At 60.4% G+C, this 26,696-nt stretch overlaps 1 protein-coding gene across 6 annotated transcripts in view; it reads right to left on the bottom strand.

Moving 5' to 3' along the window:
- Positions 1-10,065: 10,065 nt before the first annotated feature.
- SPPL2B (signal peptide peptidase like 2B) overlaps positions 10,066-26,696 on the bottom strand; it is a 21,741-nt gene continuing 5,110 nt past the window's right edge. Inside the window, exons 2-15 of one of the 6 annotated variants that reach the window (XM_024236711.3) lie at positions 25,769-25,888; positions 22,676-22,858; positions 21,488-21,577; positions 21,130-21,269; positions 20,370-20,512; positions 20,164-20,260; positions 19,318-19,434; positions 17,026-17,107; positions 16,265-16,339; positions 15,797-15,859; positions 15,569-15,668; positions 14,916-14,993; positions 12,348-12,508; positions 10,066-11,046 (exon numbers count right to left, since the gene is read on the bottom strand). In XM_024236711.3, the coding sequence (XP_024092479.3) occupies positions 10,783-11,046; positions 12,348-12,508; positions 14,916-14,993; positions 15,569-15,668; positions 15,797-15,859; positions 16,265-16,339; positions 17,026-17,107; positions 19,318-19,434; positions 20,164-20,260; positions 20,370-20,512; positions 21,130-21,269; positions 21,488-21,577; positions 22,676-22,858; positions 25,769-25,888 (1,713 nt within the window). In that variant the 3' untranslated portion in view covers positions 10,066-10,782. Of the gene's footprint in view, positions 11,047-12,284; positions 12,509-13,914; positions 14,502-14,915; positions 14,994-15,568; positions 15,669-15,796; positions 15,860-16,264; positions 16,340-17,025; positions 17,108-19,317; positions 19,435-20,163; positions 20,261-20,369; positions 20,513-21,129; positions 21,270-21,487; positions 21,578-22,675; positions 22,859-25,768; positions 25,889-26,696 lie in introns of those variants that run through there. The other 5 variants (XM_024236712.3, XM_024236713.3, XM_024236715.3 and 2 more) reach the window with 5 other exon arrangements.

The raw sequence follows: 26,696 nt of genomic DNA, 5'->3' as shown, positions 1-26,696 counted from the left end.
GCCCCAGATGAGAAGACTAGGAAGAGGGGATTTGCACACACAACCACAACCTCACACAACACAACCATACGCAACACATTACCACACACAACCTCACACAACCAAACACAACCACACATTACAAACTCACACAACCACACACCACACACAACCACACACACCCTCACAAAACACACCTCACAACCACACACAACCTCACACCACCATCCACAAATCATATACAATCTCATCATGCAAGTACACACACAACCACACGTTACAACTGCACAAATCTCACATACAATGACCATACAGCCATACACAACTTCACACATGTAGTCACACACTGATACAATCGCAACTCCACCATATAGTCATACACAGACACGATTACACATATTGCCACAATCATATGCAATCACACACAAACACAATTATACAACCATACACAACCACACAAAGCCATCCGCCATCCACAAAATCATGCAAATCTCATCATGCAATCACACACACAACCGTACACTAAACCACACAGCTGCAGAAACCTCCCATACAACACACAACCATACACGGTCTCACACACGCAGTCACACACCCATACACACAATTACACCTCTGCCACAATCACACAGGCACAATGACACACACGGCCGCACAGTCACACAATCTCACACAACCACACACAATCCTATGCAATCACACAAACATCATGACATAATTATATGCAACCACACATGACCACACCACCATACACACTCACAGTTATACAGCCATTGACACACAACCATATACGATTCCACCTGACCACACAATTACACAACCATACACAATCACGCATGACCACATGACACATGACCACACACAACCATACACAATCACAATTACACAACATAAATGATCACTCATGACCACACACATATAATACACAATCACACACAAACCACATGGCCATACACAGCCACAGACACAATTATATATATTGCCACACATAACCACACATCACAATCACATGATCACACACAATCACACACAGCCACACAGACAACTCACCCAGAATCTCACACATCCCCACCCAGCCGGGCCCTAGGAAGGCGTCAGGAAGCCAGGACCACAGCTATCCTGCAGGGGCAGTGCCTGAACCCTTTGGCAAGTCCCCAAAACCTCTGGCAACCTCTGGAGCCCATGCCTGGGTCCGAGGCCTGGTTTGACCCCCTATAAAATGAAGGAAGGAAATGGAAGGTCGCTGGGCCACAGAGGACCCTCGAGCACAGACGCCTGTCCCGGGGACCCTGCCCTAATTCCCAGAATGTGGGTCATTCCTGGTCATGCGGGGATAACGCCAGGGTCCCCAGCCTGGGTTTCCTGCCAGGGCTAATTGAATCCAGGAGGACCCTCCCTCAGGCAAATACCAACAACCAACCCCACCTCAGGCCCTTCACCCACCTCCAATTGTTACATCCCAGTGTGTGTTTACTCAGAAGCGCTGAGGGTGAGAACTGGGGCGGGAGGAGAGGCTCCAGTCAGATGCCTGGCACCCACCCCAGCCCCGCCTCCCACTCCAGCCCTGCACCCCACCCCACCACCCCACCCCCACCTCCCACCCCAGCCCCCCACCCCATCCCAACCCTGCACCCCACCCCAGCCCTGCACCCCACCACCCCACCCCCACCTCTCATCCCAGCCCCCCACCCCATCCCAACCCTGCACCCCACCCCAGCCCTGCACCCCACCCCAGCCCTGCACCCCACCACCCCACCCCCACCTCTCATCCCAGCCCCCCACCCCATCCCAACCCTGCACCCCACCCCAGCCCTGCACCCCACCACCCCACCCCCACCTCTCATCTCAGCCCCCCACCCCATCCCAACCCTGCACCCCACCCCAGCCCTGCACCCCACCCCAGCCCTGCACCCCACCACCCCACCCCCACCTCTCATCCCAACCCCCCACCCCATCCCAACCCTGCACCCTACCCAAGCCCCGCCTCCCACCCCAGACTCACCTCCCACCCCATCCCAGCCCTGCACCCCACCCCACCATCCCATCCCTGCCTCCCACCCCAGCCCTCTACCCCATACCAACCCTGCACCCTACCCCAGCCCCACCTCCCACCCCAGCCTCCCACCCCAGCCCCGCACCCCACCCCAGACTCACCTCCCACCCCAGTAGCTGTCAGCCCCTTTCCTGCCGCCCCTGACCCCGGAGGGCTCCAGGCTGATGCTTGGTTCTTGCTTTAGGTGAAGTTCACGGGTAGAAAAGAAGGGAGGACTCCGGGTGGGAACAGGGATGGGGAGGGCTTCAGTGGTCCCAGGCCCCTCCAGGAACCAGGCCGCATCTACACACCCCAGCTGTATCTACACATCTCAGCTGCATCCACACAATCCCGGCTACATCCACACACCCTGGCCGCATCTACCCAGCCTGGCCTCGTCTACAAACCTCAGCCACAACTACACATGCTAGATACATCCACACAATTCCGGCTGCATCCACACAACCCTAGCTGCATCTACACACCGCACCTGAGTCCACACAACCCTGGTCACATCCACACACCACAACTGAGTCCAAACAACCCCTGTCACATCTACACGCCGCACATGCGTCCACACAACCCCGGCCACATCTACACACCACACCTGAGTCCATACAACCCCTGTCGCATCTACACACCACACCTGAGTCCAAACAACCCCGGCCGCATCCACACACCACACCTCAGTCCAAACAACCCCAGCCACATCTACACACCACACCTGAGTCCAAACAACCCCGGCCGCATCTACACACCACACCTCAGTCCAAACAACCCCGGCCGCATCTACACACCACACCTCAGTCCAAACAACCCCGGCCGCATCTACACACCACACCTGAGTCCAAACAACCCCGGCCGCATCTACACACCACACCTGAGTCCAAACAACCCCGGCCGCATCTACACACCACACCTGAGTCCAAACAACCCCGGCCGCATCTACACACCACACCTGAGTCCAAACAACCCCGGCCGCATCTACACACCACACCTGAGTCCAAACAACCCCGGCCGCATCTACACACCACACCTGAGTCCACACAACCCTGGCCGCATCCACACACCGCACCTGAGTCCACATAACCCTGGTCACATCTACACACCACACCTGCGTGTGCACAACCCCGGTCATATCTACACACCGCACCTGCGTCCACACAACCCTGGCCACATCTACACAACCTGGCCATGTCTACACACCCCAGTGGCGTCCACACAGCCCCGGCTGCCTCTACACAACCCGGGTGGTGTCTACACAGCCTGGCTGCATCTACACACTGCCGCTGCATCTATACACTCCCGCCGCATCTACACAGCCCCAGAGGCAACCAAACAGCCCCAGGGCTTAGAGAACGGGGTTGGAGGAAGTGGGGTTTGTTCCGAGGGGAGGCTGAGCCCGCAGGAGACCCCAACTCACCGCGCTCCGGACGACGAGGCTGCACCGCTGCTGTCCGGATCCCGCCCACCCCGAAGTGGAGCAGAAGCCAGAGCTGGGCCCGGGGCTGGAGGAAGGGAGGGGCGGGGCGGGGCGGGACTGGGTTGGGGAGCCGCCCTCCCCCCGCCCCCTGCCTAGCCCCTTCCCCAGTGCCGTCTGCTCCGGGCTGGAGGTGCCGCCCAGGCTTGGCGTCTCCGGAGGACAGGGGTCCCAGGGCTCAGCGACCTCCACCCTGGATTCCCACCCCTGGCGGGAGCCGGCCCACAGTGGAAGACGATGGAGACGGGAGGGGTTGGGGGTAGCCAGGGATGGGAGAGGGCCCCGCGGCTGGGAGCCATCGGGTGGGGGTTGCTGGCAGAGTGGGCGCTGTGGGCAGGTGGGCCCACCTGGGCAGGTGACCCAGGACAGGGCGCAGGGAGGGGTGTGCCCAGGACAGCCCTGGGGGCGAGGTGCTGAGGGCATTTTCTAGGGCACTGGTGTAACCAGTGTGTGTGTGTGTGTGTGTGTGTGTGTGTGTGTGTGTGTGTGTGTGTGTGTGTGTGTGTGTGTGTGTGTGTGTGTGCGCGTTTTGTTTTGAGACAGGGTCTCACTCTCTGTCGCCCAGGCTGGACTGCAGTGGCGCGATCTTAGCTCACTGCAGCCTTGACCTCCCGGGCTCAGGTGATCCTCCCACCTCAGAGTCTGGAGTAGCTGAGACTACAGCCACCCGCCACCGCACCGGGCTAATTTTTGTATTTTTAGTAGAGATGGGAGTCTCACCATGTTGCCCGGGAAAGAACTACAGTATTTTTTAATATAAATTTTTAATTTTTTTAAAAAATAGAGACGGGGTCTTGCCATGTTGCCCAGGCTGGTCTCGAACTCCTGGGCTCAAGCTATCCTCCCACCTCGAGCTCCCAAAGTGCTGGGATTACAGGAGTGAGCAACGTGCTCAGCCTAAACGTTTTAGAAGAGTTTTAGATTCCCACAAAATGTGCAAAGATAGTTCAGAACTCCCCTGTGCACCACATCCCGGGTCCCCTGTTACCGGCATCCAGGCCAGTATGATACATTTGTCACAATCAGTGAACCAATATTGATGCACCACTGTGAAGTCCACATTTGATTCGTTTCCTCAGTTTCCCCCAATGCCCTTTCCTGCTCAGGGCCCCACCCGGGATCCCACGTGGCATTTAGGCGTCGCACCTCCTTGGATCTCTCTGGGCTGTCGCAGTTTCCCAGACATTCCTGTTTCTGAAACTCTGCCCACTCCTGGGGAAGGCAGGTCAGGTGTTTTGCAGGACACCCCTCAAGTGGGTTTGTCCGGTGCTTTTCTCCCTCATGGTCAGACTGGGTGGCCTCGGTTTTGACGCGCCACCCACTGCCACACTGGCCGCCCCTTCTGCTTAGGTCACCAGGTTGTTCCGTTCCTCTGTGCCACTGAAGGAGACGGTGCACTTTGTTAGAACCACTGTCTCCTCTCATCTCAAGATACTTTGGGGACATTTTTTTTTGGAACTGCCTTTAGAGACCAGCCCCATTTTATTACCATTGGCAGCAACGTCTTTGTCGGTGATTCGCTTTTGAGAAGTGCCGCAAGTCCTCGGGAGCCACGCCTGGTGCTGGAGGGAGAGCAGTCCTGGAGGATCCAGCTCCTGGGTCCACATTTCCCCAGCCGCCTGCAGAATGGTCCAGTCTATTGAGTATGTGCTGTGTGCCCAGCACTCGGCAGGGACTCCACCAGGTTCTCATGATGGCCTCAAAAAGTAGCTGTCACCTCCTTTTAGGCAGAAGAGGTGGCTACAGCCCTGAGAGCCAGTCATCCAGCTCCTGGGATGCAAGCTGGGGCTCTACACCCAGGGCCTCCTATTGCTGCATTCTCCTGCTCACCCTCCTGTCAGGCTGCGGGCTGCGGTTAGTTCCCAAGAGGCATTTCTAACCTGCTCTGAGCCGTGTGGAGAAGAGCCCGTGACCCCACAGGAACCCCCTCCTCTCTTCCTCAGGGCCATTGGTGGACTCTTTACAGAACTCCACCCTCTCACCTTCTGATGACTTCCCACCTGGTCCCAAACACTGAGTCCTGGTTCCTCGTGCAGCTGTAGCAGCTCTCTGCCTGGGCCAAAGGGGGTGCTTAGTAGAGGACCTGGCACACAACAGTGAAGAGTGGTGGGTGGATGAGTGTGTGTGGATGGGTGGATGGGTGGATGGAGGGATGGATGGATGGATGGACAGACGGATGGTAAATGGGTGGATGGATAGATGGGTGTGTGTGTGGATGGGTGGGTGAGTGGGTGGATGAATGGATGAGTGGATGGGTGGATGGATAGATGGATGGGTGGGTGAGTACATGGGTGGATAGATGGGTAAATGGATGAGTGAGTGGGTGGGCGGGTGGATGGATGGTTGAATGGAAGGGCAAATGGATGGATGGGTGGGTGGGTAAATGGATGGATGGCTGGGGGGGAAATAATGGGTGGATGGATGGGCAAATGGATGGATGAGTGGAGGGGTGGGTAGATGGATGAATGGCTAGATGGGCAGGTAGATGGATGGATGGATTGGTGGGTGGGTGAATAAATAGGTGGATGGATGGATAAATGGGTGGGTAGGTGGATGAATGAATGGGTAGATGGGTGGATGGGTGGATAGATGGGTGAGTGTGTGGGTGAATGGATGGGCAAATGGATGGATGGATGGATGGATGGATGGATGGATGGATGGATGGATGGGTAGATGGATGAATGGGTGTGTGGATGGGTGGGTGTGTGGGTGAGTGGATGGTTGGGTGTGTAGATGGATGGTTAGATAAATGGATGGATGGATGGATGGATGGATGGATGGATGTGTGAATGGGTAAATGGATGGACAAATGGATGGTGGATCAATGGATGGGTGGATAAGTAGGTAGATGGATGGGTGCGTGGACGGGTGCATGGATGGGTGAATGGACGGGTGGATGGATGGATGAATGGGTGGCTGGATGGATGGATATGTGGATAGGTGGATGGGTGGTTGGATAACTGGGTGGATGGGTATGTGGATAAGTGGATGGATGGTTGGATAAATGGATAGGTGGGTGGGTGGGTGAATGGATGGATAGATGGATGGGTGTGTGGATGGATGTTGGATAAATGGATGGGTGCATAGATGAATGAGTGGACGGATGGGTAGATAAATAGATGAGTGGGTGGATAGGTGAATGGGTGGATGGATGGGGGGATAAATGGGTGGATGGGTGTGTGGATAGATGGTTGGATAAATGGGTGGATGGAGGGTATGTGGATCGACGGATGGATAACTGAACAGATAGGTGGGTGAATGGGTAGGTGTGTGGATGAACAGATGGATAAATGTGTGGATGGATGGTTGGATAAATGGGTGGGTGGGTGGGTGGATGGATGGATGGTTGGATAAATGGGTGGGTGGGTAGGTGGGTGGGTGGGTGGATGGATGGATGGATGGATGGATGGTTAGATAAATGGGTGGGTGGGTGGATGGATGGATGGGTGGATGGCTGGTTGGATAAATGGATGGATAGGTGGGTGGATAAAAAATGTGTAAGCTCTGGTCAGCTTAGGGAAAGAAAATCACTATTGTTACCATATTGTTCCACCTTGTAACTTAAACTGCAAGACAGAGGGGTGCTCCCCACGAAAAGAAACAAAATATCCTCCCCAGTGCCAACAAGCAGACTGTTTCCATTTCCCCAGCTCTACCCCTCCCTGACATCCCTGGGCCGTGTATGACCTGGACAGTCAAGGTGTGCACACACCCCCGAGCTTGGGCACCTGCTAAGCCTGGCAGGAGCCCCTTTGTCTTCCTGAACCAAGTGTGTCACTAACACAAAAGTCACGACTGCTTCTAAGCGTCCAACCAGATGGCTGATTTGGTGACATCCTGGCTGCCGTGCCTTGCAGTAGGTACATTACTAACCCTCTTTCCAGAGGACAGGGAGTTCGAGGCGGAGGGACTTGCCCACGACCGCAGGAGGTCACAGGTGGGCGTGGTGTGAGCCCAGGGCTCCATGCGCTGAGTCCTGACTGTAACCTTCAGCCCTGGGGCTCAAGTCCACCGGAGCTAATGACATAGTGAGTTTTTCTTCTCCTGGACAGGACAAATCACCACTAGAGGCACACAGGGGAGGTGTTCAGAGCCATCGCCGAGTGGCCTCTGAGCAGTGATCTCCCCCGTGGAAAGGCCATTGGGGGTGCTCCTTCTGGAGCGTATCGATGAACTGCTCAAGTTAAAAAACCGAAACATACGTGTGACTTCAAGTATTCTGGAATTCGCTTGCCGTGATTAAGCTGTCCCTTCCCCAGTGGGTTTGAATTCAGGTTTGCTGTGAGTGGTAAGGCCTGAGCCTCCATCTCCCGCTGTGTCCTTACCCTGTTCCACATTAAGGCCTAGGGTGTCACGCTGCCAGGCAGTCGTGGTTTGGCTCAGGACCTGGAGGAATCCATGTCTCTGATCCCTTACAGCCATGTGGCCTCAGAGGCTTGCTGGTGTTTTTTTTTTTTTTTAGACAGGGTCTCACTCTGTTACCCAGGCTCTGGAGTGCAGTGGTGTGATCACAGTTCACCGCAGCCTTGACCTCCTGGGCTCAAGTAATTCTGCCACCCCAGCCTCCTGAACAGCTGGGACTACAAGTGTGTGCCACCACACCCAGGTAATTTTTGTAGAAATGGGGTCTTGCTACGTTGCCCAGGCTGGTCTTAAACTCCCAGGCTTCTCTTAAACTCCCAGGCTCAAGCAATCCTCCCACCTCAGCCTCCCAAAGCACTGGGGTTACAGGCGTTACCCACCATGCCTGGCCTGGGTCTCACTTTCTCTAATGTAGCAGAGAACTTTGTGAGACTAGAACAACACACACACAGTCCCTGATGCCTGGCAGATGCTCAGGACTCGCTGGCCTCTCGGCCCGCACACAAACCCGCATCCATCACCCACGTTCCCACAGGCCCGGGGCCAGCCAGCAGCAGCTGGAAACCAAATCTTGTCCCAAAGCGGCTAATACAGGTCTTTGCATTTTTAAAGAGAAAAAAATAATAATAAACTCTTTTGAGACGTGAGAATGCTACACAATTCCAATTTCAGGGTCTGGCAAGAAAATTATTTGGGGGACGGGCGTGGTGGCTCATGCCTGTAATTGCAGCGCTTTGGGAGGCCAAGGCGGGAGGATCGTCTGAGATCAGTGGTTCGAGATCACCCTCAGCAACACCGCAAGACCCTATCTCTATTTTAGTTTTGTAAAAGGTATTTTGGCCCATTTTACACGTGGTCTGCAATGCTTTCCAGCAACAGTGGCAGAGCTGAGAAGCGTGGCAGGGACCACGTGGCCTGCAGAGCCCACGGGAGTGGCGTTGGGCACCTCACAGCACTGGCCGGCCCTGCGGTGGCAATTCCCATCCGCCCTCTGCAGGACAGCCAGGCGGCCTGCCAGCTCTCAGTTCTGTTCACCGGGACCTGCACGGAGCAGATGCCCCAAGCCATGCACTGCGGAGGCAGGGGCCAGGCCACATGTATCAAAAGCTGTGTTTAATGATCAGACTGAACGGCAGCAAGGCCGCACGGACAGATGGAGCCAAGGACAGGACCGCCGCCTCTGAACCCCTCCCCACTGGTCAAATGTCCAACACCAAAAAACAGACATCCCCACCCCATCCCCATGTACAAAATGGCTTCAGTGAAGGCGCCATCACTCCCTGGGAAGCTGGTATTTTTTGGAAGGGATCAGGGCTCACCCCTGCCACCCTCCGTCTGGAACAGACCCGTGAGAGCGCAGCGCTCAGCAGTCCCCGTGTGCAGCTGGGGACGACTGACTTGACAGAAACAGATTCTGGACTCGAGTCTGAGGCTGCGTGGACAGGGCGGGTGGCGGGCGGGAGCTGGGGCCCTGGCACCACAGACAGCCGGGGTGCGGGCTCTGTCCCTGTGGCCACAGGGAGTGCTGCTTCGGAAGCAACCATGTGCAGCAAGGGGAGGATGCCAGGGCCTGGGGCCACGCCTCAGTCAGCGAGCAGAGGATGCCGGGGCCTGGGGCCACACCTCGGTCAGCGAGCAGAGGATGCCGGGGCCTGGGGCCACGCCTCAGTCAGCGAGCAGAGGATGCCGGGGCCTGGGGCCACACCTCGGTCAGCGAGCAGAGGACGCCGGGGCCTGGGGCCACGCCTCAGTCAGCGAGCAGAGGATGCCGGGGCCTGGGGCCACGCCTCGGTCAGCGAGCAGAGGATGCCGGGGCCTGGGGCCACGCCTCGGTCAGTTCCCGCACGGACGTCTCTGCCCTGGAGTCAGGAGGACCCCATCAGTGAGGAGACCACGCCAGTGGCAGATGTCCTCGTGGGTTCCAGAAGCTCCTAGCTGCTGGGTCCAGAGGGTTAAGAACCCACGCACCAATGCCACTGCCACAGGGAGAACTGAGGCCCAAGCCCCTCTCAGCGGAAAAGCAACACGGGGCCCACACAGGAAGCGAGGTCGGGTGCCGGGAGCTACCGGGACCTCCCACGACCCAGTCCCTCCCTCCCAGGGCTCCAGGGACCCCTGAGGGCCTGACTCAGCCTGCCTGGCGCCCACCCCTGCTTGTCAGAAGGGCAGTCTGAGAGACGTCCACCCCACCAGGTGGCACCAACAGGACTTCTAGAAGTTGCGACCATTTATTAAAACGGGGAGGAGTGTGCAGGCACAGCCGGGCACCTCTGGCTGAGGGCAGGGCAGGGCCTTAACCAGGGGAGCAGCTTGTCCACTCACTGCCAGCCTCGTTCACGCCCCGAAACCCTGCCCCACAGGCCTGTCTCAGCCAGCGTCAGGGTCCAGAGACCGCCCCGGCCACCAGTCTGTGTCCTAAGCTTGGAGGCAGCTTCCAAACCTCCCAGGGGCTCCGATCTGCTCAAGAGGGAAAAGCGATGCCTTCTGGGAGACAGAAAGCTGCTCTTCCGCCCGGAGAACAGGACACCGTGGGGAAGGAGGTCACCTGAAGGACGAAGCAGCTGGTGAGCACCAAGTGTGGCCGCGGCCAGAGTCTACCCACGCCTGCTCACTCATGCAGACGACGCTTGAGGGTCTGCAGAGAGGCCAGGCAGGGCCTGCGAGGACGGACCCCGGTGGGGAGGACGGACCCGCAGAGAGCTTGTGGCAGCCGGGCGAGCTTGGAGCAGCAGGCGTGCAGCCGGGGCAGCTGGGCTGGGCGCAGGCACGGACCGCGGGGGTCTCGGCAAGGATGAGCACCATGTTGGGGCGGGTGGGGATGCCACAGGCCTCAGTCCCGGGGGACAGGCGTCTGTCTGTCTCCATTGGGCGCCAGGCAGCCCCAACATCTTGGTGTGGTGGGCACGGCAGCGAGCGTCTCACCCCTCCCTTAGGCTGAGGCGCCAGGCTCGGTTACCGGGGACGGCTGGGCCTGGTCCCGGCCCTCGGGTTCAGCCGGGCTCCCAGGCTCCCGCGTGGGGGCTCCAGCCCCCATCTCCTCGGACGTGCGTGATTTTGGGGACTGCTCAGCAGGCCAGGGGGATGTGGCTGGTTCTTCACTGGGCGGCTGCGGGGAGAGCGGCGTGGCAGAGTCTTTGGGAGGCTGCGGGCCATCGGCTGGCGCTGGGGCCCACGGAGATGGAGGTAGGACTTTCTACAGGAGAAGGGAGGCAGAGGTGAGGCGGAGACAGGGACCCAGAGGAGGGCCCTGGCAGGGGCCAGGACACCCGGCACCCGCAGGCCATGGGGGCAGGGTCAAAATGAGGCACCATCCCCAGGGGCTCTGGACCCAAGGAGGGGGCCGGCTCCACGACCCACGGGCACCCAGAACCCCGTCCATCGGCACAGGCACCGCGGGAGGGCCATCCGAGGCCAGCAGAGGCCGGGAGCTGTACAAAGTCTCTCCAAAGAAAAGCTCGGACCACTGTCTCTCGCCCCTGGGCCTGGTCCCCGGCTTCTCCTGAACCTTCTGAAATGCCCACCAGAATGGGTGGGGGTGCTGGCCCCAGGAGACTTCTCCCTCGGGCCTGGTCTCATGCCATGGTCCCATCTGTGGGACCCATGAGCCCAGCTCGGCACTGGAACCACAGCTCGACCCAATGCATCACACCAGTGCGGCAGGGACGGGTGAGATTTAACCTCCACAAAAACATGATGCAGGACCCCATGCGCGGCCGGCACCGCTGAGAAGCGCGGCACCTCCCCCAGAGGGAGGCCGGCTACGGGAGGAGCTGCACTGATGCCCAACAGCCTGAGGATCGCCCTGTGGCGCAGGGCTGCTCCCTGGGTGGTCATGGCCTCCGAGAGGCGCTGCTCGGAGGGGTGGGAGCAGCTCTCGGGCGCAACGCGCCTGAGTCCCGGGAACCCAGGAAGTCACCGGAGCGGCACATTGGAAGGGGGGGTCCCACCCACTCCTGTTCACAAAAATCACAAGAGCAGAACCGACATGGCGTAAGCCCTCCCTGCATCGCACGTTTAACCCTTGCCAACCGCCCCCTGCCTTGTTGAGGGGGACAGGGGACAGGGCTTCCACAGCCAGGGCCGGCCTGCTCCCCTCGTCCAGGGCCCTGCGGCCCCACCCCCAGTCGGGTGCCTCGCTCCCGGCAGGAGAGGCGATGGATGCCCGATGCCCATGCAGGGGGGGCACTAGTGACTGTTTTGGGGGAAGCAACTTTAGAAAGGACACGGCACCCCTGGGCCCCACCCAGCACCCCTGCGTCCCACCCGGCACCCCCAGGTCCCACCCGGCACCCCTGGGTCCCACCCCGCACGGGAGCTACACGCACGTCCTTCCACCGGCGCCACACGCGCATGACACCCAAAGCAGAAGGTGCAGGACCCTGAGCCCCGTCGCGGCCGCAGGGCTGGCTGTGGCTGGTGGTCTCACTCAACTTTAACTCTAGTTAGGGCTCACTAGGCGAGTATTTCTCACAGTCAGAGCAAACTGGTATTCACCGCAAAGCCGCTGCCCGTCCAGAACACGCCCAGCTCCCGGCGCCAGAGCGCCACAGCGCAGCTCGTCACCAGCGTGCAGGGCACCAGGTAGAGGAGGGCGGGCTGGCCACGCTGCATTAGGGCCAGCGCCACGAATGTCACAAGGAGGCCAACGCCATAGGCTGTGGGGACAGAGGAGGCATCACCTCAGCCAGGCAGGCCAGGGCCACCACCCATTTCCCTGGGAAGAACGTGAGCGGGCTGGGGGTGGTGGAGGGCAGGGCTGTGCGAGGACGGGAGAGGTAGAGCGGGAGTTCAGCTGGCAGGGCCACAGGCTCCCCGATGTACACGGATCCTTCCGGCACCTCCTGGGCCGCACTCCCACCCCGACCCCACCGGAGCCAGTGAGGGGGCGTCAGGGTCACTGAGGATGTGGAAGGGACAGGGCGAGGAGAGGGACAGGGAGGGGCAGGGTCTGGGCAGCTGCAGGACAGCGGGAGGCGATGTGATAGCGGAGGGGGGCTGCGAGATGTGTCTGGGATGCAGTTTCTATGAACCTCTAATGAGAAAATCAGCCGAAGGTGACACACGTGCCTGACCAGAAAACCCTTGAACACCGAGCTGTGGGCGTATAAACTATGTTCTCAGGAGACACCCGGTGAAATGTTTGGGGTCAAAGGGCACAGTGTCCACCCACCAGGGCCGTGCGCCCAGTCCCGAGAACACAGCCTGTGATTTACATACGTGTCCGTGTAAGTACACAAACGCACACATGGCCACCCTTGGCACCCGCAGGGGAGGGCTGCCAGGACCCTCCTTGCTCACATCCCTGACGTAAACTGGTGCAGTGTCTGCCTAGAACCCACCCGCGTCCTGCCAAACCATAAATCACCATAGGTTCCTACAAATGCAAATGCAATGTTGCCGCGGGCGATGGCTGTTGCATGGCACTGCTTCGGGAATACCGGCCCAAAAAATATGCACGTGTTCAGAACAGATACGATGTCTTTTCCCCAAATATTTCCAACCCACAGCTGGTGAAATCCACAGCTGCGGAAGCCATGGCTAGGGAGGGCCAGCTGCAGTACACCGGAGAGCGCGTGAGTGTGTGTGTGCAGACAGAGAGAACGGAATCAAGCGAATGAGAGCGCATGAGTGTGTGTGTGGAGAGAGAGAACGGAATCAAGCGAATGTGAGGAAATGACCAGTCCCTCTGAGAACGGGGCACATGGGAGTTCTCTGTAGCAACCCTGCAACTGTCATTTGAAATTATTTCAAAATAAAGCTCTGAGAAAATTAATTTTTTGCTAGAACACTCTTAAAAAAAAGAGCCGCTATGTCCAGCAAGCACACTGCTCCCGGCACTTTTTCTAACACTCATCTCTGTATTTCTGACACCACGCCACAGGGAGCGTCCCTATTGGTCCATTTTAGACCATCCACGTGTCCATCAGCCATCATCGACAGAAGCAGAGACAAACAGAGAGGGCTGGCACCTATAAAACCTCAGCGGCTTCAGTCTCAGGAATTACAGGGACAACTTGACAAATTATGCTTCAGGAGAGAGAGACAAATCTCTGCAGCTATGTTTTTATTTTTTCTTTCATTTTATTATTATTTTTTCGAGACAGGGTCTCACTCTGTTGCCCAGGCTGGAGTGCAGTGGCACGACCATGGCTCACTGCAGCCTTGAACTCCCAGGCTCAAGCGATCTTCCCACCTCAGCCTCCAGAGTAGCTGGGGCTACAGGCACATGTCACCATGTCCGGCTAATTTTTGCATTCTTCTGCAGAGACAGGGTCTTACTATGTTGCCCAGGCCGGTCTTGAGCTCCCGGACTCAAGCAATCCTCCCACTTCAGCCTCCCAGCATGCTGGGATCACAGGCATGAGCCCCCGTGCCCGGCCTCAGCCGAGATTTTAAAGGATAATCATGAAGACAGTCAAATGGGGCGAGGGGAAAGCCAGGGGCACCTGCAGCTGCAGGAAGCAGGTGTGAGGGGACCACCACCAACCAAAGGCACCGCAGGCCGGCCTCAACTCTCCTGGCCCTGGGAGTGGCCGTTTAGGGAGCCACGTGGAGGGCGGGGTCGGGGGCGTGGCTCGGCAGAGGCGGCCTGGCCTGCCCGTGTGCCCAGGAACCAGAAAGCACTGCAGCTTCTTCCCTTAGGGCCGGCTGCGGTGGGGGACATTTTTTAAAACAATGTGGGTCAACAGATAACAGCACTTTGTGTAAATACGTTCATAACAAAAGAAACAGTAGAAGACAAGGCAAAGAAGAAAAAGGCAAAAACAAAACAGGGAAGAAAAGGAAAAGAAAAGAACAGAACAATGGAAGCCAGGGAGAATGAGAAAGATGGGGACGGAGGCACAGGCCCAGCCACCCGAGGCCAGCTCCCAGAGTGGCCAGGGGGTTAGGGTTAGGGTGTTACGGTGTTACGATTAGGGTGTTATGGTTATGGTGTTAGGGCTGGAGTTAGGGTTAGGGTTGGGGTTGGGGTTGAGGTTATGGGTCAGGGCCAGGACAGAGGCTGAGTCAGGGCGGGGCTGGAGCCAGAGCGGCAAGCACGGGCCCAACCGAGGCACTTACCGATGGTGCAGGCCACGAAGTATACCCTGGAGGACTGTACCTGGATGTCAAACCTGTGGCAGTAGGCCACCAGCAGCCCTGGGGGAGGCACGGGGCAGAGGCTTACTCGGGCCCACAGAGCCTTGGAGCAGGGGCTTCCCGGGAGCAGGTGGGCACCTGAGCACCTGTGGGCGCCGTGGGCCTCTCGCTGCCTGGTGGCTGCTGTCATTTCACAGACAGGCCACACGCTCGCTCAGGACAGGGCTGCCATGACTCTCAGTGGGTAAACTGAGACCACAGTGAGAGCAAAGTCCAGGCAGATACACCTGGCAGGACCCTGGGGACACTGAGGCTGCGAGGGTACAGTCTCTGCCTTCTGCAGCAACATGAGCTCACTGGGACCCCTGCACAACCGCGAGCAGGATGGGGTGAGGCTGTCTGCAATCGGGGGGCCTTCCCCACTCCCTAGGAACCAAGGGGGTCCCTACCCCACCCAGGCAAAGCCCTCGCTGCCCAGGCACCCAAGCCTCAACGGCCCCAACCTGCCCGACTCTGACTCTCAGGGCTTTATCTCCAGCCGACAGTGTGCGGGCCACTCACTCCCAAAGGCAAACCTCAACCGCCCGCGGCCCTGCCCCACAGCGCAGACCCGTGTGCCCCACCCGCCTCAGTACCTGGCACCAAAATGTCTCCGAAACCCAGGAGTGAGAAGGGCCGGTCACACAGGGCCAGAGGTGAGGAGTTCAGCCTGGGCACCTTCAGGACCATGGGCAGCTGCAAAGACGGGAAGAGGACAATGTCCTCCAGGACCCTCACCCGACCGCGGGATGCCTCGAGCCCTATCCTCTCCGCGCAACACCTTGACCCATGGCAACCTGAGACGCTGTGGTCAGAAGACGCACCTTCTCACGGGTGGCCGAGTCCGAGGGCCCAGTGGCCACCTCCACCATGATGCTGCTCCCACTCTGCACAGAAGGGGGTTGACTGAGGGAGCGTGGTGATGGGGTGGGGGGGCAGAGGAGTGGGGTGATGGGGCAGCGTGATGCGATGGGGGGATGCAAGGGGGCAGGGTGATGGGGGGTGATGGGGCGGCGGAGCGGGGTGATGGGGTGGAGGGGGACGAGGAGAGCGGGGTGATGGGGTGGGGGGGGACGAGGGGGCAGGGTGATAGGGGGTGATGGGACGGGGGAGCGGGGTGATGGGGTGATGGGACGGGGGAGCAGGGTGATGGGGTGGGGGGGGACGAGGAGAGCGGGGTGATGGGGTGGGGGGGGACGAGGGGGCAGGGTGATGGGGGGTGATGGGGCGGGGGTTGCGAGCGGGCGGGGGAGCGGGGTGATGGGGTGGAGGGGGGGCAGGCGGTCGCCTACCTTGGTCAGGAAGGGCGTGATGAACACGAAGAAGATGTCGTAGAGAAACAGCACCAGCAGCAGCAGCGTGCAGGCCTGCGAAGCCCACGGCTGAGGGCAGCCCCCACCCCGGCCCGTGCCTCCCCGACTCCCTACTTCCACTCCCATCTCATGAGGCCCAGCACCTCCTCCTGGGAGGCAGCCTTTAAAGGAACCTGAGCAGAGCGCGCCCAGTGCCAGGGACGCACCACGCAGGAGGAGCTTTGGAAGCAACATCAGGTCAGGATTTAAGGACAAAAGTCAGGCTTTTAGAGTCTCCACGTAACAGGAAGGCAGGGACGGGGGGGGCGGAGGCCTCTGCCACGCAGGTCCGGCTCTGGGTATACAGAGGGCCATCCCGGGCATTCAAATGCCGCTCGCTTGGGGTGCTGTGGGGCCCTCACGGGAGTGCAGCCGCCTGGGGCTTGACGACATCCCCGCGCTCCTGGTACCACCTGAGGCCAGTAACTCTAGCCTTATTCAACCGCTCTCCCCACCACCTCATCCAGACATGAGTTGCCCCTGCCGGGAACCGCCCCACAGCCACCCACCCAGGCCGCCTCGGCGGGGGCTTTGGGACCCAATCTTCAAGCCCCACCCTTCACAACAGGCCTAGGCAGCCATCCCCAGGGCAGTGAGCAGGAGTACAGACCTGCAAGGACCACAGCCCCACACAGGCCAGGCTGGGATGAAGGCCCCCCGCTACCCACACTGCCCCACAGCCGCGCCCTCTCTGCACTCACCTTGAAGGTGGGCAGACGGATGGTCTTCAGCATGTAGAGGCAGAAGGCGATGCCCAGGGCGTCCTGGAGGACCCAGGCCCACCTGCAAGACAAAGCAGCATCCCCGCCGGGGCAGAGGCTGGCTGACCACCCAGGACGCCACCTCCCATGAGCCACACAGGGCCCTCGCTCTCAGCCAGCACACAGCCCCACTGCCCTTCCACCTGCCCAGGGGATGACCCTGAGGACCCCAGACCTGTGGGAGGACCCCTGCTGTTACAACTCCAGCAGAGCTGGCGGCACAGGCCCCACCCCAGGGCCCATCCTGCGGAAGCAGGTAGAGGAGCCCACCACTCCGCAGCCAGGATGGTGGACACGGGCCTGGCTGGCTGCGTCCCCTCAGTCGCTGTCCCCGGATGGTGGGGCCAGGACGGTGGACACGGGCCTGGCCGGCTGCGTCCCCTCAGTCGCTGTCCCAGGATGGTGGGGCCAGGATGGTGGACACGGGCCTGGCCGGCTGCGTCCCCTCAGTCACCGTCCCCGGATGGTGGGTGTCACGCTGTAGGCAGGGGTCACAGGCTGTAGGCAGGGGCCAGGCAGAGGGTGCATGTGCAGGAGGGCTTGGGCACTGACCCCTCCAAACTGTTTTTGTTTTGTTTTGTTTTGTTTTTGAGATGGAGTCTCACTCTGTCACCCAGGCTGGAGTTTGGTGGCACGATCTTGACTTGCTGCAACCTCTGCCTCCCAGGTTCAAGCAATTCTCCTGCCTCAGCCTCCCAAGTAGCTGGGATTACAGGCACACACCACAATGCCAGGCAAATTTTTTTGTATTTTTAGTACAGACGGGGTTTTGTCATGTTGGCCAGGCTGTTGGCTCAAACTCCTGACCTCAAGTGATCTGCCCGCCTCGGCCTCCCAAAGTGCTGGGATTACAGGCATGAGCCCCCGTGCCCAAACTGTTCATTAAGTTAAAACTTGTGCCACACCAGGTTTCCTCACAGAACCTCTGGGTCCACAGTGGGTGGGGCTGCCATGCGGTTGGTGCCCTGGGGCAAAGCACAGAACCGCCTCCTGAACAAGGCCATGGCCCCAGCAGTCAGCCGCAACCTCGGCTCTCTCCTGGCCCCACGAAGCCCCAGCGTCCCCTCCCCGCTGGCCCCTGCCCCCATGCAGGCTCTGCCTGTCACTTGGTGGATGAGTTCCCCAGCACTCCTCAGCATCTCAAACATCAAAGGCTTCATTTGAAAATGGGATAAAAACATCTCCCGGGCAGGGCGGCTGTTAACAACAGAGGCCTCCATGGGAGACGCTGGCACAGCCAATTCCAGGCGCCACGCGCCGCAAGCACCAAGAGAACTGCGGCCAGTTATTTTTTCTGATTTTATGTTATTTCTTAAATAGAGAGGGGTCTCGCTTGTTGCCCAGGCTGGTCTTGAACTCCTGGGCAAAGTGATCGTCCTGCCTTGGCCTCCCAAATGCTGGGATCCCAGGCGTGAGCCCCTGCGCCCAGCTGACTGAGGCCTGCGCTAATTTCATGTGACGGAGCGAGTTTCCTGGCTTGGAAATAACTGAAAAGATTCATTTTCTCTTTGTGTACAAAGGATTCAAAATATTTTCACATCTTCCTTCTGCCAGTTAAACGTGCCGTGGCTCCGATACACACCAAAGCCAAGCGTACTTGGCTGCCTCGGGAAGGCCGGGAGAAAGCGCCAGATGGTATCAGCGACAGCGGTGGGGACCGGGCGGGGATGGGCCAGCTCTGTCCTCCCAACACGGCGCCAGGCACTCGGCCTCATGGGGGAGGCCCAGCTGGCAGGAGGCAGCCACAAGTCCAGGCCACGTGGGAGGTGAGCGTGGGGGGAGCAGTGCCTGCCCCACCTCCATCACTGCTCAGAGGCCACAGCAGTCATGACCAAGAGGATCAGGTGCCCTGGTGCCCACACCCTGGGCCTCGAACCTGCGGTGTGCATGTGGGTGCCAGGACAGGGACAGTGGGGGACAGACTGTGGCCCTGGGCAGCGATGCCCCACAAAGGAGTCCCATCCAGGCTGGAAGACGTGGCTCCCGGCCACAGGGGCTCCGGCCTCTCCTCCCGGATTCCAGTCAGGGTTCCCATGGCACCCGGACCAACCCAGGTGAAACGACCTCGAGGCACTGTCAGGGCAGCCCGGGGCCAGGGCTTCTCATAACACGGTGCTGAAGCAGCTCCAGGCTGGGGCGGCCTCCAGGGAGGGCAGGGAGTCAGGGCCCCAGCAGCCCTGGTGTGTCTGAGGACGCCACTGCCCACCAGGACCCAGGGGAAGCAGCACTTACTGGTCCTCGTTGCGGAAGACGCCCCACACCACGCTGACGGCCACGCAGAAGAGCGCCAGGAGCAGCATACGGGCCTGCGGGCGCTTGTGGAAGTAGGGCAGGCTGTTGTTGGGGATCCTGGGGGGCACGGGGCAGTCAGAGCCAAGCCCACCAGCTACCGGCCTCATCCCACTGCCCACCACCCTTGGGCCCTGCCCAGGCACCCCCTCCAGAGTGGCAGCCCCCACTCTGTTGTCCTCATTAAACTCCACATCCCGCACGATGACAACAGTAGGCGCCCCAAGGGCACAGCAGAGCCCGACCCGGGCAGGCGCTGGGGGCCACAGGCTGTACCCACAGAGCCCCTCGCCTGCGCTGCGCCCCTTCACCCGAGGCCCTGCCTGCTCCAGACCTCCCACCTCCTCACCCAGGGACGGCAACACAAAAAGGTCTCCCCCTGGGCAAGCCCCGCTTCCTAGACCCAGGTCTGACTTTGTCGGAGACCCCCCAGCAGCTCCCTTTACCCCTAAGAGCCAGGCCAAGCTCTGGGCTGTGGGGAACCTTCTGGGTTCCCCGGAGAACCCTGGTGCTTTCCCGTGCCCCCGCCAGCCTGCGACCTGGGGCAGGGTTCCTGGGGACAAGTGCACCCTCCCCCCGCCACCCCTGGCGCCTGGCTGCTGGCGGGCTCCAATGATAGCTCGCCCAGACTCTGCCCTGCTCCTGGGCCTAGGAGCCCCAGGCCAGCACTGAGGGAGCGCCTGCTGTAGACTCTGAGCGATATTGCACCATGGGGGGCTATGGGGCAGCAAAGAGGCCGTGGCCATCACTGCACAGTCAGGCACGTCGGGGCCAGCCAGGCAGACTCACCTGCACTTGCCGAAGGGCAGCCGCCGCACGCAGGGCGCCAGGCAGCTGTAGAGGCCGGTGGCGGAGGCCAGGCAGAAGATCCCGATGACCACATACACTGCAGGGGCAGGGCCGTGAGGCCGGGGGCCAGGCCCGCACGCCACCCTCCCTCCGCACAGGACGGGCTGCATCTCCATGCCGCGGCCCACCCGCCCGGGGCCGCGCACCGAGGAAGTCGTAGAAGTAGTAGAGCAGCACCAGCATGGAGCAGCACATCACCACGAACACGCAGGTCATCACCGGCGTCACGTCCACCGCCTCGTCCTCCTGCTTCTCGGGCCCGTCGTCACGCTTGTGCTTCATGTACCTTCTTGGGAGACACCATGGGGTCGCAGGGCGCTGGGGCCGGCTGGCCGACACGGGGCCCAGGAGCCCACAGCCACCCAGGGGAACGGGGCAGAAAACCCGGGAGCAGGAGGGGACCCGGGGGGGACTGAAGCACAAGGAACCGCCCCGAACGTCCCCAGGGCAGAGACCACACAGCAGAGGGTGGCAGGGCCCACGTCCCTTAGTTGAGCTGGGGCGGCCACTAGGCTGGGCCAGAGGCTGGCACGTGGGCAGCAACCGCAGCTTGGATCTGCATAAAGAGCCCTGGACATGGGGCCTCCCCAGACCCGGGCGGCTCAGCAGGAGAGGGTAGCTAGCCCCAGCCACCTGCCAGCCCTGCACCTGCCACGCCCGTACCTGCCACATCCACACCTGCCCAGTCCCACACACCCACCGGGTGCCCGGAGCCCACCCTGGCAGGAAAAGAGCCTGATTCTGTCCCAGGACCTCCTGAGGAAGAAAGGAAGGGCTCCACAGGGCGAGCCGTGCCTGCCAAGGCCAAAGTGCTCACTGCTGTTCTGGATGGGAAGACTGGCCGCCCCGGCCCATGTCAGAGCCGCCTGCCCCCCTGTCACAGTACACACACGACACGAAACTCACTTCTTCACGTCCCGACTCCCGGCCCAGTAGCCACCGATGGCAACGGTGCCCACGGCCATGATGAAGATGATGACCATGTTATAGTCCAGCACCGGCTCCTTAGGCGCATACAGCGCCGCCCTCACCATGCGGCCGAAACGCTGCCTCAAGGAACACACCGGAGGCAGGCGTCAGAGCCACCTGCCAGCCATGGGTCCACGTGCAGCTGTGAGCTGTGGGGCTGGGGCTGGAGACCCTGGCCACGCCTCACCCACCACCCTAATCCCACCAACTGAGGCACAAACCCCCCCCAGCAGCCAGCCCGAAGCCCCCTGCCCCATCTCCTCAGGAGCGCAGGTCTGAGCTGGCGCAGACCTACCCTGAAGATGTCCAGCATGTCTTTGTAGCTGAGCAGGGCCACGGGAATGCCAATCTCATCATATTGCGTCTTATTACCTCCCGGGGGGACCTGGGGGCCCAGAGGAGGGAGCGGCAGGCATCACCCATTCGCCTCCTCTCCTGGGACCCTCACTCAAGGCTCGGGTCAGGCTGGGGGCGCCTGCTGGCTCCCCATCTGCAGCTGACAGCCTCCGGCCTCCCAGGAGGACCCAAGAACAGGGAGGGTGAAGGGCATCGAGACTTCTTCACTTGACAACAGGGCCCCAGGCCTAAAAGCACCACTAATCCCTCCCACGGCCATGGGACTCCCGAACCGCACATACACGTCCTGAGTGACAATTGTCACAGCCCACGCCTGCCCACTAAGCCGCCTTGAGCCCCGCACCCACTGAGGGCCTCTCTCAACTACGACGGCAGCGCGTGCGGACAGGGATGGCACCCTCGGTTCTGCCCGGACTGCTCTGCCCTCGGCCCTGAGCCCCTGCACCAGGCCTCTGTGGATTGCCAGGCTCGGGGTGCAACGCCGGCGCGGGCAGCCCAGAGCCACGGGCAGGGCTGTCAGGGAATTCCTGAACTCCATTTCTTCTTACCCCAAAACTACAATTCAGGGGCGGCCATGCACCCTGCCCAGCCCAGCAGTCGGCATGTCCCTGTGCTGTGACCAGCCCTGCCAGGCCCCCAGCTCTCAACCACAGCCCCATTTCACAGAAGATGGAAAAGGGGCCAGGCTTCAGGCCACCTGGCTAGGACCACACCGGCCAGCACAGCCCCACTGGCTAGAGGGCAAGGGCACCAGACTACACAGAAAGGACCAGCTCAGGGCCAGGCCACCTGCTCCTCAGAAGCCACCCCAATCCCATCCCCACAGAGGGTATTGTCTCCGACACCCCTGGGGGCTGCTCTAGGACAGGCACCCAACAAGACCACGGCCAAAGTTCCACAGCCCCAGCCAGCAGCGCAGGAAGAACAGACTCATCTCCGCCCTCCCCACGGCCACACTCGGCCCGGATCCCCCCCCGCCGGTCACACTCGGCCCAGATCCTCCCCACAGAGGGGCCTGCCTTTAGCGGAAGTCGGAAGACCAGCCCCAGCTGCTGCCGTCTCTGCCTCCTGCACCCCCCTTCTGCCCCCAGAGAGCTGGCCCGGTGGGGGACGCGCAGGGCCGTACCAGCCTCTCTCTGCTGACGATGAGCAGCCCGCGTGCTCCGCTGCCCTGGGCCAGCCTCACTTTCTCATAGAAGGTGCAGTTCCCCCGCGCCACCAGCGGGATCTGGTTGCTGAAGCCACGGGCGGGGAGGTCGGCCGAGGAGCAGAGCAGGGAGGCCGTCCAGTTGCGCAGCTGCAGGAAAGACTGGAAAGGCCAGGGCACGGTGTTGTCTCACGTGATGTGAGTCACCAGGAGGGCCCAGCTGCCCCTTCTCCCACCTGAAGCCTGCGCTGAGTTAGATCCTGGCCCTCGCCTAAAGCCCCGCGTGGCCTCGGCCCACCTAGGCAGACCATCCCTACTGCGGCTCCCACAGCCGGGCCCTGAGTGACGGGCTGGGCTGCCTCATCTGAGCGGGGCCGGAGTCCTCACAGACATGGCTGTCCCCTGACACCTGAGCCACCCCGCGAGCCATCACAGATCACTCAGCAAAACCGAGTGGGTCCCCACCACAGCCCCACCACGGCCAGCCATCTGTGAGAAGGGGGAGGGTTTCCAGTGTGCAGAGAACGAGGCCCCAACTCTCAGGGGCCTCACAGCCCCTGAAGCCAAGAACACATACACACGCACACATGCACACACACATGCACACGCACGCACACACCCACAGCCACGCCCACAGCCACAGCCAGGCCGGAGCACGCGCACACACCCACAGCCAGGCCGAGCACACGCACACACCCACAGTGATGCCGGAGCACGCGCACACACCCACAGCCAGGCCAGAGCACACACACACACACCCACAGCCAGGCCAGAGCACACGCACACATAACCACACATCCACAGCCAGGCTGGAGCACATGGCACACACATGCATACATGCACACACACGCACACACCCACAGCCAGGCCAGTGCACACGCACACACCCACAGCCAGGCCAGCGCACACACACACACCACAGCCAGGCTGGAGCACACGCACACACACGCGCACACATACACAGCCAGGCCGGAGCACACGGCACACATATGCACACGCAAGCACACACACACGCACTCACGCTCAAGCAGACACATGCCTATTACACATGCACACACACACATGCACACACACACATGCACACACAGCCAAGCCAGAGCACACAGCACACACATGCATACACAAGCACATACCTGTGCACTCATGCTCAGGCACACACACCTATTACACACACACGCATGCACACACACCACACGAACTCACACACACTCAAGCACATGCACATACCTATTACACACGCACTCACACACACTCATGCACACACACGAACCCAAACACACAAGCACACACACATCCACACACAAACCTATTATCCACATGTACACACATATACACACACCTATTACACATGTACACACGCACACATGTGCACAGACACATGCATACATCCACAAACATATTACATAGTTACATGCTTACACATACCTGCACACACATACACACACATGCACTCACACATCCATACACAAACCTATTGCACGCACGCTCACACGCACATGTGCACATAAAAACAGACATACACATTCGGACCCATGCACATGCCCCCACACACCTATTACACTCATGCTCACACACACAGGTGTGCTGACACACAAACACGCACTAAGGCACACATGTTCATGCACATATCTATTACTCATGTGCTCACATGCACACACAAACTCAAATATGCACTCAGGCACATGTCTTCACACATATCTATTACATGTGTTCACATGCCTATTACATGTGTTCACACACAAAAAACACTCAGGCACATGCATGCATACACTGATGCGAACTCACATAAACATGCAGACACATGAGCATGTTCAGGCACATACTGATTACACATGTGCTCACACGCACACACTATGCATAAAGTTGACAGGAAGATGCTAGTGCCTCTTCGCCGGCACACCTCGAGGGCTCCAGGAGGGGGGCGGGACACAGTGGGAAAGGAGGCGGGGCCTGAGGGACTCAATGGGAAAGGAGGCGGGGAATGAGGGATGCGGAGTTAAAGGAGGCGGGGCCTGAGGGACGCGGTGGGAAAGGAAGCGGGGCCTGAGGCACTCGGGGAAAGGAGGCGGGGCCTGAGGGACGCGGTGGGAAAGGAGGCGGGGCCTGAGGCACTCGGGGAAAGGAGGCGGGGCCTGAGGGACGCGGTGGGAAAGGAGGCGGGGCCTGAGGCACTCGGGGAAAGGAGGCGGGGCCTGAGGGACACGGTGGGAAAGGAGGCGGGGCCTGAGGCACTCGGGGAAAGGAGTCGGGGCCTGAGGGACGCGGTGGGAAAGGAGGCAGGGACAGAGGGGTGTGGTGGGAAAGGAGGTGGGGCCAGAGGGATGAGGTGGGAAAGGAGGCGGGGCCTGAGAGACGAAGTGAGAAAGGAGGCGGGGACTGAGGGATGCAGTGCGAAAGGAGGCGGAGAGTGAAGCATGCAGTGAGAAAGGAAGCAGGGCCTGAAGGATGCAGTGAGAAAGGAAGCAGGGCCTGAAGGATGCAGTGAGAAAGGAGGCAGGGCCTGAAGGATGCAGTGAGAAAGGAAGCAGGGCCTGAAGGATGCAGTGAGAAAGGAGGCAGGGCCTGAAGGATGCAGTGGGAAAGGAGGCGGGGCCTGAGGGATGCGTGGAAAAGGAGGCGGGGCCTGAGGGATGCGGTGGAAAAGGAGGTGGGGCCTCTGAGGGAGGGACCCATTCAGCAGCAGGTGTTAGTGCCCCAGTCAGGAAGATGGTGAAAGGAACAGGTCTCGTCCCTGGGGCCCCACTGTGCCCTCTGCTGTCACTCTTCTGAGGACCCCTCTGTCTGGGCCCACTGGATAGGGTCCCCGGCATGGAGCAGCAGAGACCCTCGTCTACCACATGGAGCTCGGCCGGTGCCTCTGGATCTGCACCCCAAGGCCCCATGGAGAGCTTGCATTGATGACCAGGGTTGGGGAGGCCCAGGGGAACTGGGGGCCAGCTGAGGGTCCCCCAGACCTGGTCAGGGCCTGCCTCTCGCCTCTGGATCTTTCCTGCAGCCCCAGCCGGATGTGTCTCTAGAGCCCTGGGGCCCCCGCATTCTCCTTGCAGCGGCGCCCGGCCAGCGGGTACTCACTGCCTTGCTGAGGTCGTGCGGCAGATGGGCCCACTGCGGGTTGTAGAGGATGCAGTAGTCTTTGCCTTCGGGGCCCCCAGCCTGGGAGACCACGTGCACCATGCCGTACTCACAGGCCACCTGCAGGACAAGGTCAGCGGTCAGAGCCACAGCACAGGACATGCGGGGCTACACCGCCCCACAAGAAACAGGCCCGAGGAGGGGAGGACGCCTCCAGGAAGGGCGCCCGTATTCACCAGGTGGTCTGGGATGCTTCCCCCTCTCAACAGGACAGACAGGGATGTGACCATACGTGGTTTATAGCAAAGACCCAGACTGGCTCACCTTCCTCAGGGAGCCCCAGGCTGGTGACCATGAGTGTGTCAGGTCACCCCTTTGTGGCTCCCGAGTTTCTGCACCAAAAAACAGGGATCGCACCACCTCCTGGGCCTCCCAGGATCAGTGGGCACAGTGGGAGAACGACAGCCGAGGGCAGAGCCCTGAGCAGGGAAGCAGGGCAGGGCCCCAGCGGACCTGGCCCTGGGCCTGGGCGGGAGGCCTGGACAAGCCTTCCCACCCCTCAGGTCTGGGTGGCCTTTGACCCACAGCCCCGTGGGCACTGCGTGTTGGCTGGTGCTCCAGGGCACACCGGGGCCCAGGCACATGGTGGGGCCGAGACGAGGGGTATCCCCAGGTCGGCACCCCTCAGCTCCCACTGGAAGAACAGCAGGAAGCAGGTGGGCCAAGGGGCCTACGGGCACCAGGTCCTGAGTGGGACAGGCTGAGGTTTGCAACAGGTCACGCTGCCACCAGCAGGACAGACAGCGTCACGTTCCCCACGAAGCCCCAAACCAGCAGAGTCCAGCACAGCAGCTCCCACTTCGCAGGAAAGAGAAGGAATAGCAAGACAGGACTTCAAGTTCCTGCTCTCCAGCCTGCAGCAGCAGCA

The sequence above is a fragment of the Pongo abelii genome, chromosome 20 (assembly GCF_028885655.2).
Source record: "Pongo abelii isolate AG06213 chromosome 20, NHGRI_mPonAbe1-v2.0_pri, whole genome shotgun sequence".
Taxonomy (NCBI): Eukaryota; Metazoa; Chordata; class Mammalia; order Primates; family Hominidae; genus Pongo; species Pongo abelii.
Note: the sequence above shows the minus strand (reverse complement) of the source record. Positions and strands in the feature narration are given on the sequence as shown.